The sequence below is a fragment of the Pinus tabuliformis genome, chromosome 4_2 (genome assembly GCF_031772625.1).
Source record: "Pinus tabuliformis cultivar Carrire ecotype Pingquan chromosome 4_2, CPIR1, whole genome shotgun sequence".
NCBI lineage: Eukaryota > Viridiplantae > Streptophyta > Pinopsida > Pinales > Pinaceae > Pinus > Pinus tabuliformis.
Window position 1 is genome coordinate 244951877 of NC_142304.1, and position 15734 is coordinate 244967610.

Sequence of the window (15734 nt, forward strand, 5' to 3'; positions counted from 1 at the left end):
TAAGGACATCCTTCAATGACTTGATCACCTGCACAATCACTTGAGGGATCTTAACAAAATAGATGGTGAGGAAGGAGCATCACCTTGACATTCCTCCAAAAGCAGGAATCACCTGCACAAGCACTTGAGGAATCTTAACAAATAGATGGAGAGGAAGGAGAAGCACCTTGACGTTCCTCTAAAAGCACGAAAACTCTAGCATATCCAGATGCTCCTATCGTAGTGTAAGCCTTTGATTTCGACCCCCATATGCTTGATGATGATATGATTTTGTTTTGTGATTAGATCTACAGCTACTTTTGTTGAAGGCCAACAAGACAAGAGCCTCAATATTAGTTTAGTTACTTGGATATCCTTTAGCTCTTAAAAGTATCTCTTCTTTGTAAGGAGTATATATTTTTTGCTATGGTCTAGTCTCCCCTATGAGAAATTGGTTTGAATTTTTGTAATATACCATGTAAATCTTTATTTGTTCGCGGGGTTAATAAAATTTACATATAAATAGATAAATAAACTAAATAATTTTTTTAACTCAAAAATTAATATAACGTGCTAAACCATGTATCTCTAACATGACATGAAAAGATGAAATCTCAATTGTTTTCATATTTCTCTCTTTGACATACACTAAAACCAATTATTTAATTTTCTCTATGCAAAATCCCTCACGAACTTACATTGGAATATATTTAGATACTATGATGTGCAGATTCCCTAATTCACAATCTACTTTGACACATGGACAATTCAAAAGGTTCTCTGTGCTATGCACCCAATTTCAATAACATATAACACATAATAGAGTCCAATCATATTCTCAAATAGCTTCTGTAAGCACACGAATGCATTTCCAAATTATCAAGGTCATTGATTAATTCATTAATTCCAAATAGCTTACATTGCACAACTAAGAATAAATGGGAGCCTGCATCGTGATTGCATTCCACACGGACTTTCTAAGATCCGTCAACAGAGATAGTTGTCCATCATTACGTTAAGGGCAATACATAGAGAGTTCATACTTTTTCCACAACAATTATTTGTACATCATTACTAAGCTCAATAGTTAACTGCTATACACAGAAAGTTCATACATATGCCTTCTTTTGAAAAAGAGTTCATTCTTCTGCCTGGAATTGGCAAAAAACGACCATTAAAACAAAAAAGAAACGCTGATCCGTCGGTTATCTACATCACTGATGGACCTTTTTGTGACAAAAACATAATATAATGTTTTGCCATCTCGCGGAGGTCAAAAGAATTATGCAAAATAATACTGCGAATACCGCAAAACTAAATATGTAATTATTTATTTATTTTTTTAATAATGCTATCCTATCTCGTTTGGAAATTGAGAATCTTGATGCTGATGGCAAAGATCAGTCCAAACAAAACTGCGAATGACATTGTGGCAACCGCTACTGGTCCCATAAAATCATGCCTATATCCAAAGTGGCTCCTCAGGAATTTGTTCACTTGTTGTTTTGTACCATCGTTCATCACCATTTCATCTGAGTTATCCCCGAACTGAGACGCTATCAGTCCATATAGAGTCCATGCAAAGGGGGAAACCCAATAATACCATCTCCACCACACAGGAATCCGCTGCAACGTCAGTCACGAAACAAAACCATCCACGTGAATATGAGAGAGTGGAGACTTGAGTTTAACCCAATCGTAGATTTTGATTATCTAAAGGTATTGTGTAGTTACTTTAATTTAATTGCCGACTTTAAAATTAAAATCTCTATATCGAGAAATCTACCATCTAAATTTCTAAAACTACAATCAATATAAATTGACGGAAAATCTCACCGGACGTGGAATTAAGAACCCGCAGAAGACCATCCAGATTGCAATGAAACCGGTGGAGAGAACTGAAGCTATGCTTGAATTGGGAGTGAGACCTACCGTCAACATCCCATAATATGTGGTGTAAAGGAGCGTGAAGAACATCATAAAAAAATACCAAAAGAATTTGGCCGCTGTCCACCGGAAGTCGATCAATGCATAAACGAGCAGACCATACACTACCGCTTGCACAAATACGTATGGTATTTCGATCAAAAGCTAGACCCACACAAACATAATTTCAAGATCATAAATTATCTTTTCCATAGGAGAAAAGAGAAAAACAAGGTGCTGAACTTTATAGTTTATGTTGGCTAATATCATAGCTGAAAATTTAGAATTTTAAAATTTAATAGACAAATTCATATCTATAAATTCCAGAATTCACAATCAAATTATATTCAATTATCTTTATAATACTCATCAAGAATAATTCAATATCTAACGCAAATTATATTCAATTATCTTTATAATCCTCATCAAGAATATTTAATATTTAACGCAAATTATTTTCAATTATCTTTATAATCCTCATCAAGAATATTCAATATTTAACGCCGGTGGAAATGTTTTTCTATGTTTATCAAATTCAAGTAATATTTAGCTATGTAAATATCAAATTCCAATAATAACAAAGTGCACGAAACAGTATTTACCTGAGCAAGGGCATAGGGCAGAGCGGAGTACATTCCTGCTGCCTTTTCTCTATAGAAGACTGTTCTTTCGACATCGACCACGGGTAGTACAGAGACAACATTGCTGAAGCCTAGGAAGAGAATTGCGGCGAACATGGATCCCATTGCATTCAATATATCTTGTTGCCTGTGCCTGGAAAAATTTACAACCACCCAATACATCACAACCGAATTTAGTTTAAATTGAATTGATCACAATAGATATTATTACAATTTATGCTCTTGGGAGCTGAAATTGACACTTACGTTTTCCGGCCCATTCTCCAGAAAGCGGTGCCAAAAAGCAAACCACAGGCAAGGGTGAAGAAGAATCGAACGCTGTTGTACTGAGGATTTCGCCAATAAGACCAATGCTGCTTCCATAGACAAGCCATAGTTTGAACTGCAAAGGGTTGAGCGAATTGTCTTTCGAAGCTCAAATCGTTGGAGCCAGGAACAGGTTTGCTAATTTCCTGAATTAGAGCTTCATTACGTCTGCACAGACGCTAATTCGATTATCTTTCCGCGGTATTGAACAATTAAAAAGAAAAAACATATAACGTCAATATATGTAGAACGAACAATGGCCGTAGTCTAACTATTTTATTCTTTGTTTTGAGCATTTTAGGGTTTGTTATTTTTGGAAGTTTGTGTAATATGTACGATTTAGGTGTTTCAAAGGGTTTTTTGGTTAATTTTTTTATTATTTTATAATTATTTGTTAAAATTATAAGTTTCAATTGTATAATTTTTAAGATTTAAATATTTTAGTAGTTTTTTAAGTATTAGATTTATAATTTATTTATATAATTTAAAATATATTTTAAATAACAAAAATCACAATTTCACTCACCATTGTAATCCTCTTATTCCAATTCAAAAGAACCCAAAACTTAAAATAACACTATAGCAATGACTTACTGATAGAGGGATGAATTTTTATAGATTTCTGCAAAATCAACTCCAAGCCGAATTGCTGAAGTGACAGAGGTTACTTCCAACATCCATGTAGCAGGGTTGTAACCAGCTGTAATTTTCGGTACACCTTCAATTGCCTCTAAGTAGTCCACAAGTGCTTGGGATTGGTGACCAAGAGGTCCAACATAGATCATCTGTCCTCCACGTTTCATCAACACCAGCTGCATTTCCACAGGAAAGAAATATAATTAACATGTTAAAATACTCTTTAAAATTTGAATTAAAAGGTTGTGCCGTGTCCCTCCTCTGGCTAATATCATAAAAATACCTCATCGAAGGCCTCGAATATATCAATGCTGGGCTGATGAATGGTGCAAACCACAGTTCGTCCAGTATCAACAGTGTTTCGAACCGTTCTCATAACAATAGCTGCAGCCCTTGCATCCAGTCCGGATGTTGGTTCGTCCATGAAAATTATTGAAGGATTTGCTACCAGTTCAACTGCTATTGTCAATCTCTTTCTTTGTTCCGTGGACAGGCCATTTACTCCAGGGAAACCCACCAGAGCGCCACTTAGGTTATTCAACTCTACAAGGTCCATTACTTCATTCACAAACATCTGCATATACAAATATATTGTTCATGAATCATAACCATGAAAAATCTAACAATGCAATTAATTGACCCAAACTGATCTGGAATTAATAAATATAAAAATACCTTTCTTGTATCAGAATCTACCTCCTCGCCAAGACGAAGCCAAGCAGAGTAAACAAGGGATTCATGAACTGTGACATATGGTGAATGAATATCAGTTTGTTCGCAGTAACCAGAAATCCTCGCAAAAGTTTCCTGTTTTTTCGGATATCCAGAGATTGTAATGGATCCTTCTATGTATCCTCCAGTTTTCCTCCCTGCAAGAACATCCATCAGTGTTGTTTTCCCGGCGCCGCTTTCGCCGACTAATGCAGTGAGTATTCCAGGCCTGAATGATCCGCTCACGTCCCGCAATAACTGAAGTTTTTGTTCCGTGACCCCTTGCTTTTTCATTTCCTGTATTTTCATATCAGTAATAATTGCATTGAGAAAAGTCAATAATCTTTGTATAATATTATACACTCGTGAATGTAATAAATGCTGTACAGATAACTTCAGCTTAATATGAAATTATGAAAAGAAAATCCCATTTTAAATTATGTTTAAAGTTATGAGTATGTTGGGCAAGAGAACATACTGCAGGCATATCTACATAGTAGTTGACGTTGTGGAATGCCAATGACAATGGTTGGAATGGTAAAATCATCCCTCTACTTTTCACCGTAGGCCCTGTATTACGCTGTTCCTCAGTACTTGCCAATGCCAACGCTTTAAAATTGTTGACAACTTTATTTTCATCCGAAAATATTACGAAGAGGAAAGCTACTTTTATTGAGATTATAAATTTTAGGAATATTTTGAAATTTAAGAGAATTGAGTTTCTAAATATTTTTAAAATTCCCATTGAATTAACTTTTATCATTCTGATTATAAAACATTTCCAAAATCTACATTTTGAATTAGATCCAACTAATAAAAGTAATTATAATTAATAATTAGGATTTCATGAAGAATGTTACCAGATGATTGGTTTTCATGACGACGCTCTGTCGATAACGAAATGGATCTGTTTCCTGGAAGGTTTTGCATTTCCTGCTCATCTTTTTCTAACTCGTCTTCAGTAACTATTGCCTGCGCATTACCAATGGCTGCGACGAAATATATGTAAAAGATTAGTTGACTCTATTGTAAACCTAATTAAAGGTTTTAAATCTAGAAAGTGGATAACGCTCGACTTTTTTTAACTTCTATTATGAATGACGGAAGTTGAATATAACGTACGGTTAAGGTACTGCAATGCCAGTGTGAAGATGATATTAAGCATAACGACGAACCCAATGAGCGCTGCCGTTCCAATCCAATACCAGTAGTTATTGGTAAAAAGTCCGCGTGAATGCAACAATTGCATTCCAATATGGTTGTTTGGCTGCGTCAGAACATAACATAAATTAAATGAACATTTTGGTCGGGCAAAGTGATTTGCCTCTGGTAAAGATGTTGCATAAAATATTAAAATAATATCAGACCTGCTGCCACCTTGTTGCCAGGAACTCGTTCACTGAAATGGCATTTTGAGCGTAGGAAAGAGGGGACGACCAATAAGCCCATATCCACCACCCTTTAATATCCTCTGTTGGGCACAAATTGAATCGATTATTATAACTTAAAATTGTAAATGCAAACTAACATTAGAAAGGTTTGGATTTCGTTGGTTGAAGCAGAAAATTTTAGTGTAAAAGGATAGAAAGTGAGGTTTCAACAAGTGCAAAAGTTTTAACATCTCGGATTAGAAGATGATTGTGAGTTTAAGTATGTATTTATTAATTTTATTAATTAGGTTATGAATAGATTAGATTTGATATATAAGAAGTAAAATTTTATTTTGATTTTTTATTAATTTTATGACATTGTTATAAAATTGTTATTCAGCGTATTGAAGTTGAAAATACTATTGGAAATATTTATTACATTTGAATTGGGTTTTAACTATATTCGAAATGTTAAAAAAATTGTACTATAGGGTTGGAACCACCCGCCTTGAAAATGATCTAATCCAAGCCTGAAAATGTTGATTTTTTGGGTTATTTTTTTTTTTTTCACTATGTTTTTTTTTAATTTTAAATTTGATTGTGGGAAGGCTTGAATTTTTTTTATGGTGGAAACAAATTTAGCATCATCCAAAATTTTAAGGGCATCTATATAGAAATTTCCAAAAAATTCCCTCTATTTTATCAAAAATTTAAAGAAATTCCATTATTTTCAACCAAAATATATCACCTCAGATTATGTTATTTTTTTCACATTCAGTTTTAAAATTTTGAAAAAAAAGATAGAGTATTTCAAGACAAAACTTTTAAGTCAATTTGGCTTAGCTCAATTGGCAATGGCAGTAGAAATGAAGTCTCACAAAATCTGAAGTTATGGATTCATATATTGTGTTATCCTCATCAGAATTGAAAATTAAACCTGATAAAAATATAATCCTACCAAATTTACAAAAATAATCTTAAGAAAATAATTTAAAAAATAAAGTGTCAGTGTTAACTATTTTAGGTCTTAGCGGTATATTACTTTTCAACTGGATTTGAGAGATTTTGAATGGACTACCTGTACCAAAACAACATTAGAATACAACTTTACAAACGTATTTTTTTTATCTTCTCCTGTATTTTATTTCATGCTGCTTCTGAATCTCGCAAAGTTCAACACCACTAGCATCCATGCACTGCACATATATCCTTTTAGTTTTCGAAAATATGTACCTCTCGATATAATGTATCCGCCAAAGACGAACGTCAACAATAGCGCGAATACACCCACGGAGTTTGCGACTATAAGATTCCGTGCCAGAGCAGCTATGAAGCGAAAGAGTCCCAAACCTGTTTGATGGAGGGCAACGTACAGTACAAACTGTCGAAAAAACCTGTATCACAACTCATTAAATTCGATTTTCATGAATTAGATGCTTTTTATAAAATTTGTGACAAAATTTAAGACAAACATAAAAGCTTGCAGAAAACTTATAAATTGGATTGGACAGGTTTCAGTGAAAAAAAAAAAAAGCAATTTAAAAAGATCGTAGGCATTTTTATCTCCATTGTGTATTCTTGGAATATTTTTCATGGGATATCTTTGGAATATTTTTCTTAATATATTTTTGAAATACTTAAGAGTTTTTGTGCATACTTTAGAGAGGTTGAAACATTAAATTTTGAAGTATTTCTAAAATCTAGAATGCACTTAAATTCAAATAAAAAACTAAGATATAAAAAAGTTACAAAATTTGAATTTGCTGAAAATAGTAACAGTTTTAGGAATTTTTACCTGTTTGGATTCGGGGCAAAATTAACGGTATAGTACGTAAGAGCTACCCACACCGCGGATTCTATTAACGAAGAAGGAACTTCAGATATACATATTGGAAGCGAGTATGCCCATGCAGGGTAGAACATGAAATCTCTTTGCTTGTAAAACACGGGAAGTTTTGCAATCGTCAACGCCATTCCTGCAATTCCATTGAACATATTCATGACGAGACCCAAAAATAGAGCCCCAAAGTAAATGCTCCCATCGTTCAGATTTCGGTGATGCATATTTGTACGAAAATAAATGCTCATAGCCAGCAGAGCGACAGCAGTGATCTGGCAAAACAAGCAAACAAATCCTTTCAGAAATAAGAAATATGGACTGAAAATCTAATGTATTTCAGTCACAAGAACATTACGTATTTTCCCGTGCCATTTTTACCCACCTGACAGAATTTGAATATATGTACGAAGGCATTCCTCTTCATAAGTAAAACTTGTCTATCAAAGCAGGCCTTAAAAAGTTCTGATCTGCTTAAACCGTATTTTTCTGTAGAAAGAGCCGCAGGATGGCAGTCACTTTTATTGTATGGAACAGACAATTCTGCATTCAGATTGGCTCCCACGTGAAAAGATTGAAATGCATGTGCAAAATCTTTCACCGAAACGTAGTGGTATGCCTGCGTCCTGCTCCAGTACTGTTCTTGGTCTTTCCGCGAAGTCACCTATGCCGGAAAAAGAAAATATTATTTTACCAGATTGTATAGGTTGCAGAGTGCTCAACTGTTTTATGAATATTCTACGCAGACATCGATTCCAGAGCAAAATAAACGTATCGATAACAGATCCCATAAAAATATTTTATTGAAAGAACTCGATGTAAATCAACAGATGTTGAAACGCACGCGTGGGCAATTACTCATCTATAAATAATTAACTTAAATTAATTTTACTGATTACAAATTGATAATGATGATTAACCTTTACTGAAATGTAGAGGGTTTGTTGCATTTTAAATAGTCAATATGTTAATTAGGATCGGGAAGGTAAGAGTTTAATAAAAAAAATTATATTTTATTTTTATAATAAAAAAAAATCAAACAGTAAATATATTGAAAATTAAATTTAATGTGAGTATAAGACAGATAATATAAGAAAAAGTGTTTTTTATTTTCAATTATTTTATTGTTTTATAATCAACAAAGTCTTTCATCTCAAAAAATAGGAATTGACTAATACACTTTTTTATTATAAAAATCATAAAAATTAGTTTTTTATTTTAACAATCATAGTTTGTTTTATATTTTTATTTATGTATAGTCAAAAAATAGGAATTGACTAATACACTTTTTTACTATAAAAATCATAAAAATTAGTTTTTTATTTTAACAATCATAGTTTGTTTTATATTTTTATTTATGTATAGTCTTATTTTTAAGAATAATAGTTTGTTTTATATTTTTATTTATGTATAATCTTATCATTGAAATAAGTTGAATATTAAAAATGATGATATTTAGTAAAAATTTTGAAATTTTTAAACTATAGATTTGATTGAAAAAATATTGAAATAGATTTTTGAATTTTTATTTTATATATAGTTATAAGACATTTAAAGAAATTATATGATTAAAAAGTGGTTTTTAATATTTTAGTGATGATCGTATTTCGCAGGGATATTAGGTTTTTAATAGTATGAAAACAAAGTTTTGGTCTTTGGATGTTTTTCCAAGCTTAGTATGATTGATTAATAAGTCATCATTAAATATTAGAAATGGGTTAAATTTTTTATTTAAAAATATCTAAATTATTATTTTAGGAATTTGATACCATATAACTTAAAGAAATTGAAGAAAAAAATTATTATTAAAGAATAAATAAAAATATATTTTTATCACTTAATTTATAATATATGATTAAAATAAAATTTTAAATGACTATTTACTGTGACAAATAAATTTATATATAAATTGAATACAATGAAATTATATACATAAATTTATTGATAAAAGATAGATTATCAATGCATTTTGTTATTTTTTTTTTATTTTCTCTATTTCCTTTAGGGTTGTATTCATTATATGAACTTGATGAAAAAAAGGAGAGAATGAATCTAGACCTTTATGTCATAGAGAATATAGAGTCCAATACAAATTCAAGAGAGGTAGTCCTTGTTTTGTGTTAAGGGGCATCATGTGATCATTGCTCTTGAGGCCATGCATTGTTGTTTGTCAGTGTGCAATGAGTGATGAAGTTCTTAGTTTTTCTCTTCAAAGGTCAAAAACTAGTGTCTCAACCTACTAGGTGAACATGTCTCTCAAGCTAAGTAAGGTAGAAAATGAAGTTGTAGCATGGGGAATCCTAAACTACCGTACATATGAGGTTGCAACATGAGGATTCCTAAACTATCCTACATTTCATAAGGAACTCTAGCTTTGGTTCAAGTTTTCAAGAAATGAAAGCATTGTCTAATTGTAAGTGAAACCATTGTCCACATTTATTACTAGTCACTATAATATTTCTAGGCCAAAATTAAGCTTGAACAAATCAATCATTACAAGTGGATGGGGTTTTTCCACCAACTTCATCTAGCCATTATATATAAAAATGATAGTACTATTAAGATATGCATTGAAAATTACCCACATCCAACTCCAAAATTATAGTTTTGATCAATCTTATTCACATGGGTTCTTTTACCCATAATACATATAAAAAAGAATACGCAAAAATTAAATATTCTAAGAAAGCATTTCAATAATTTAAAATATGTATTTGTAAAATATTATTAAACTTGTTATCACACATTATTCAAATAAAATATAAACAAATTGGCGTAGAAGTAGATTATTTAAATACATTAAAACATGCAATTACCATGATTACTTATCTATCTATTGCAATGTTATTACAAAAAATATTTTTATCAAACCATTTTATTTGAATGATTGTAAAAGAAAATAATTTTCCTATATGATTTTGGATCTTATTAACATGTTTTTTTGTTTCAAGTATTGGGGGTTTTTGCAGTGCATTATATTAGATATCATTTAAGTAAGTCATTTATCTATGACCATTTCCATCATTCATCCCCACTTCTTCACCCTTGTGAAAATTACCTGATGGAATGAGTACTAAGTAGACTATTCAAAAATCAAGAGAAATTAGTGGACTACCTCTCATGGAAATAATCATAGATGAATGACTGACTTAACGGAGTTGAATCCCAAAAATGATATCTAATAATACTTTATATTCAAAAGAGATAAATTTTTAGATAGATGAAAAACAATTTTAAATTTGTTATTTAATAAATTTAGTGTAATATAATATTTAAATATATATATAACTTATAATATAATTTAACATTATAAAAATTCAAAAATAAAAAGCTAAAATTTTCATACATGATTAACCATCCTATCTTTAACAAAAACACACATAATTATCATTCCATATTTAATAAAAATAAAAATAAAAAAATTATTTAAAAAAAATTGATTCAATGCGAACTTAAAAATATTTAACTAAAAGCTATTTAGCATGCTAACAAAAAATTATTAAAAAGATGAGTGAAGTCCGGAACAAAGAAATTGAGCATATCGTGTACATAATGACGAAAGAAAAATATCTAACTTGTTGAAAATAATAAAAATTATAATTGTTTTATAAGAGCAAGAAACAATCCAGGGCGGCAATGAGAATGCGGTGTGAAAGGATAAAAATATTTCTTGTATATGTAAACAAACATGATTCGACAAATATGCGGAAGGAAGTCAAAAGTAATGGTTTGAAAAAAATATTTAAGAAAGAAAAGGGTGTTTGCTGGTTGAAAGAAATAAATACATATATGTAAGATATTTAATTAAAAGTGACCAGGTAAAATTTATAGTCTACTCCATTTTATTCATTGTGGGAACGTTAGAAAACACCTACCTCTTGCAAGAAATCTGCGACACCTTTCCTCTCGGGGCATTTAAATCCCATGCTCTCGAAGAATTCCAGAACAAATTCGCGAGGTCCTTGGTACACGATATAACCTTCTGACAGCAGAATTACATCGTCGAAGAGGTCGTAGGTTTCAGGGGCAGGTTGCAGAAGAGAAATGACCATTGTTTCCCTCATTATATGAACGAACTGGGAGAAGCATCGGACAATTTGATATGTGGTAGAACTGTCCAACCCCGTTGAAATTTCATCCATCAGAAAAACTTTGGCACCGCCCACCATCATCTCCCCCGTTGTCACTCTCTTCTTCTGACCTCCAGAAATGCCCCGCCGCATACTATCTCCTACCATCGTATCCGCGCATATGTCTAACCCCAATATCTGGAACAAGTATTTACATATTATGCATTGCGCCACAATTCACAAAAACATGTTGATTGCTACGTTAAATTTGAAGATTCCATTTTCCATTTGAAAATAAAACATGCTGTAGATTTGGAAATCTTTTAAAAATATAACAAATTAACGATATACAATAAAGTTGTGAAATATTCAAAAATATATAATCAAATTACTTTGAGATTTACAATCAAATTACACTCAAGTGACAAGAACTCACCTTCAAAACATAGTCCGTCATAACACTTGTTTCTTGTCCCTCTATTGCTGTTGCCTGCATATATATATTCAACAGTTCATGACGTTTCTTTCAGCTCCACCATTTTTCATTAAAAACTATTAACTAATGCAAAAATGCACTATTTTTAAAGTTGATACCTTCATGAAAACATCAATATCGGAATCTGGTTTCACTCCTAGTTGTTTCTCTCTTCTGGAAAGCTCAGTCAACACATCTGCAGCCAAGACCAGTTATTCAGGATAGATCCATGTTAATGATAATGAATTAAAATCTGGATGTTGATATGAAAACGATACAGATATTTTCATATAGATATAGAGATTTTCTATTTATTTACAGAACGGACATCTGTAATAACTTAGTGAAGTTTTAGTGTAGATTCGTATAAAAAGTAATTTCATAATGGATATCAACAATGAATCCCTTTATATCTATTATAGATTCTCAAATATTCTGGATTTTATAAGCAACTCTATAATGATACATCAATAATGGGTTATATTTCTCCAAAATAATAAGAATTGGAATACTTACGAGTAATGTTATGTTTAGAATATTTTATAATCCTTAAGTAAATAATGTTCATATTTAAGTTTGAGAATTAGTTTAATGGATTGAGTCTCTTTTTAAAGCATTTTTGCTAGGTTCAATTATTTCAATATTTTATGGGTTACTTTTAATTATTATGGATTATTCTTTGTCATTGAGCTTTGAGTAGATCTTGTCAAGGATGTCTGGGATCCCTAAACTACAATTAAAAAATGAAAAATAAAAACAACACTGATATCTAAAATATTCTAAAATCTACAATCTTGATAATAGTGAGTTGAGCTTTGAGTGGATCTACTGTCACTGATGTCTAGGATCCTTAAACTACAATTAAAAAAATAGAAAATAAATAAATAAATAAAAAACAACACAGATATCTTGAATATTCTAAAATCTACCTTCGTGATACAAATATCCATGAAAATAGTAGATTGAACCTTGAGTGGATCTGCAGATCTCTCGGATCCCTAAAGTACAATTTAAAAAATAAAATAAAAAAACAACATTGATGTCTAAAATATTCTAAAATCTACCATCCATATTCTAAATCCATGCTACAAATATCATGAAAATAGTGGGTTGAGCTTTGAGCGGATCTGTCTATCTCTCCCTAACTTACCTTAAAAAAAAAATATCTAATTATTCTCAAATCTACAATTCTGATAGAAATATCCATGAAAATAGCGTCACTAATCTCTAAGATTAGTAACCCACCTAAAAAAACACAACAGATTCAACAGTATAATAACCTTGAATTCGACAATGTAAATGCGGATAAGGAGCATCTTAGGGCCTGTAAGAGGAAAATACCATATCTCGAACCAACGCCTTGGCAACGAGCCGAAAAGTTGAGAGTTTCTCTAACAGTCATTTCTCCCATATGGGTGTCATGCTGACTGATGTAAGTAGAAGTCCTCTCTGGTACGAATTCGTTGAGGGCATGTCCGTTATACGTAACTCCTCCTTCAACCTGAACGAAAACCTCATACGAAATAAATACAATCTCCTTGAATTTAATTCCATTATAGATTTTAAAAATATTTTAGACTGGAATAGAAAGAAATTAAGTCAATTATTTAATCCCAAGTGGGACTTTCTCCCCTCACACACGCAGCAACAACTGCACTGTGTGGGGGCATCCGCCTCTGCGACGGACGACCAAGCAGACGACCGCAGCACCAACCAAATTTTAAAATATATTTTAAATGTACAATACAAATAAGGACAGCCTTTTTAAAAGCATACTTACTTTCAGTGTGCTTTGGAGTTTTCCGGCAAGTGCCAAGAGAAGAGTAGTTTTGCCCGAGGCAGGAGGCCCAAGAAGCAGCGTCAATCTTCATGATTTTAATTTTACAAACCACAGATCAGCGCAGAGCTTCGACCATCGGCATAAATTCCAAGTTAAAAATCATTCAAGGTATCCTTTTACCTGCCGGGTTTAACGATACCGTTGATATTGTGAAGAATTGTCAAATTCTTCTTCTTTGTCTTTCTCAACCTAAGGGTTCCCAAAGCATCCTGCGATCAACATTCCACAAATTTATGTAAAAAACTAACACACAACGCGGCTTTGCAACCCAAAGGATATTATTATTATAAATTTGAATATAAGATATATTTATTTTTCATAGATTTGCTTACGTTAATAATAATAATGTTTACACGTAAAGATTATATAGACAGAAAAGAATGGTTAGAAAAAGTTTTATCGTTAAGTGCAAAGTAAGATTGCATCTCAAAATTTAAAAACGGATTAAAATTAGAAAATTTAAACATTTTTTAAAGGACAATTCTAGGCAAATATATATAACAACATTCGTATAAATAAAAAGGATTTATATTTTATCATTATGATTATATTGAAAAATTATAAATATTAATTAAAAATAATGTTCATAACTATTTTACAAACAAACAACCATAAATTATCTTGTTTATAATACAAAATTTTATTACTAACTATGTCACAAATGAGGCAGAACTAAATTAATTTTTTTTAATAATCAAAAACCATAAGAATAAACAATAACCGTAGCCTTTTCTTTCGGTTCTTCTTCCATTTTCTGTTCTAAGTATATTATAATTGTTAAGCACATGTTTTTTTGGGAAATAAGCGTGTAAAGTGTAGAAAACTTTTAGAAATAATTTTGTAGAGTGCAGGAAATACTAGTAAGTAGAACACTAATGAAATTCTTGCAAATCAATTTCAAACCCTAAAACTTCACAGGCCAGAGATTCAGAAAGCTTTGTTGGTGAGAGATGATGAATAAAACATCAACTCCAAATATCTAACTTTTTCTACACTCTTTACCGATATTTCAAAAAGCAATTGATCTACTATATAATTTCCTATTGTGAAAACATACATATTCTGTATTTAATCCAGACATATTACCTCAACTATATTGACCGTCCAGTTAATTAAGGTTGGCAACGCCCGACTGCCAACGTAAACGTCAGCAGAAATATTCAAGTCCTGGAAACGGATCTCAATCTCCGGTATGATAATTCCCACTCTGAGTACCACAAGCACAAGATGAGGCCATTACAGATAAATATGAGCACAACAAACTGAAGTAAATTGGATACAAAGAAGCAGCAGAGATTGTAAAATGTTAAGAACCCGTCAAGTCTCTGACGAAGTTTGAGCAGAAAGCGTTCATTATCCTGGTCTGAAATTCCCAGGAGTCTCTCAATGAGTTGCTTCCGAGCTTCAGGTGGTAGATTTGTTACGTCTATTGGGTGGTGACCGGAGCCGATGGGCTGATTGTTTACGAGGTCGTTCAGTATGGAAGTTCTCAGACGTTCGTATGTGGGGAGCCTCTCTATGGCTGCCCATGCCAGCGCCTCCTCCTCGCATCTGCGCGCTATTGAGCTCGATGACAGACTGGGGAATCGATCGCTGCCCCCAAACAAATGGGATCTGCCAGACCCCAATATGCTGCTCCCCATTTCCTCCTGCAATTCTCTGAATAATCATGAGCTACAAATGGGGCGGATGAGACCATGATAAATGAGCATCTAGCTACTTTGGCGGTTTCCCGGACTTCTGTTACAGGAGAACGATCTGATTCACGTGGGCCCGAGGGCAAAGATGTCAACCTCTATTATTGATGTGATCTGGAGGACAATTTTTTCAACGGTCTTCTAGACACTCCGCAGCACACTCACACAACGACAAAACCGAATATTTTGGTTCACATGACCGTACGGTTTCACTATCTCAGCGACCTCCTCCGAAATTCGGTGAAT

General features: G+C 32.3%; 1 protein-coding gene across 1 annotated transcript; it reads right to left on the reverse strand.

Moving 5' to 3' along the window:
- Positions 1–1036: 1036 nt before the first annotated feature.
- On the reverse strand, positions 1037–15489 carry LOC149168947 (ABC transporter G family member 39-like). The gene is made up of 22 exons (XM_089428483.1): positions 15106–15489; positions 14878–14998; positions 13912–14000; positions 13732–13816; positions 13293–13452; positions 12071–12147; positions 11913–11966; positions 11282–11674; positions 7792–8070; positions 7365–7681; positions 6803–6963; positions 5567–5670; positions 5322–5466; positions 5060–5188; positions 4678–4769; positions 4164–4496; positions 3772–4062; positions 3447–3664; positions 2793–3020; positions 2508–2679; positions 1816–2070; positions 1037–1605 (listed from the first exon to the last, which is right to left on the reverse strand). Exons 1-22 carry the CDS (start codon positions 15432–15434, stop codon positions 1336–1338), a joined length of 4302 nt encoding a protein of 1433 aa, XP_089284609.1. The 5' UTR covers positions 15435–15489; the 3' UTR covers positions 1037–1335.
- Positions 15490–15734: the final 245 nt, after the last annotated feature.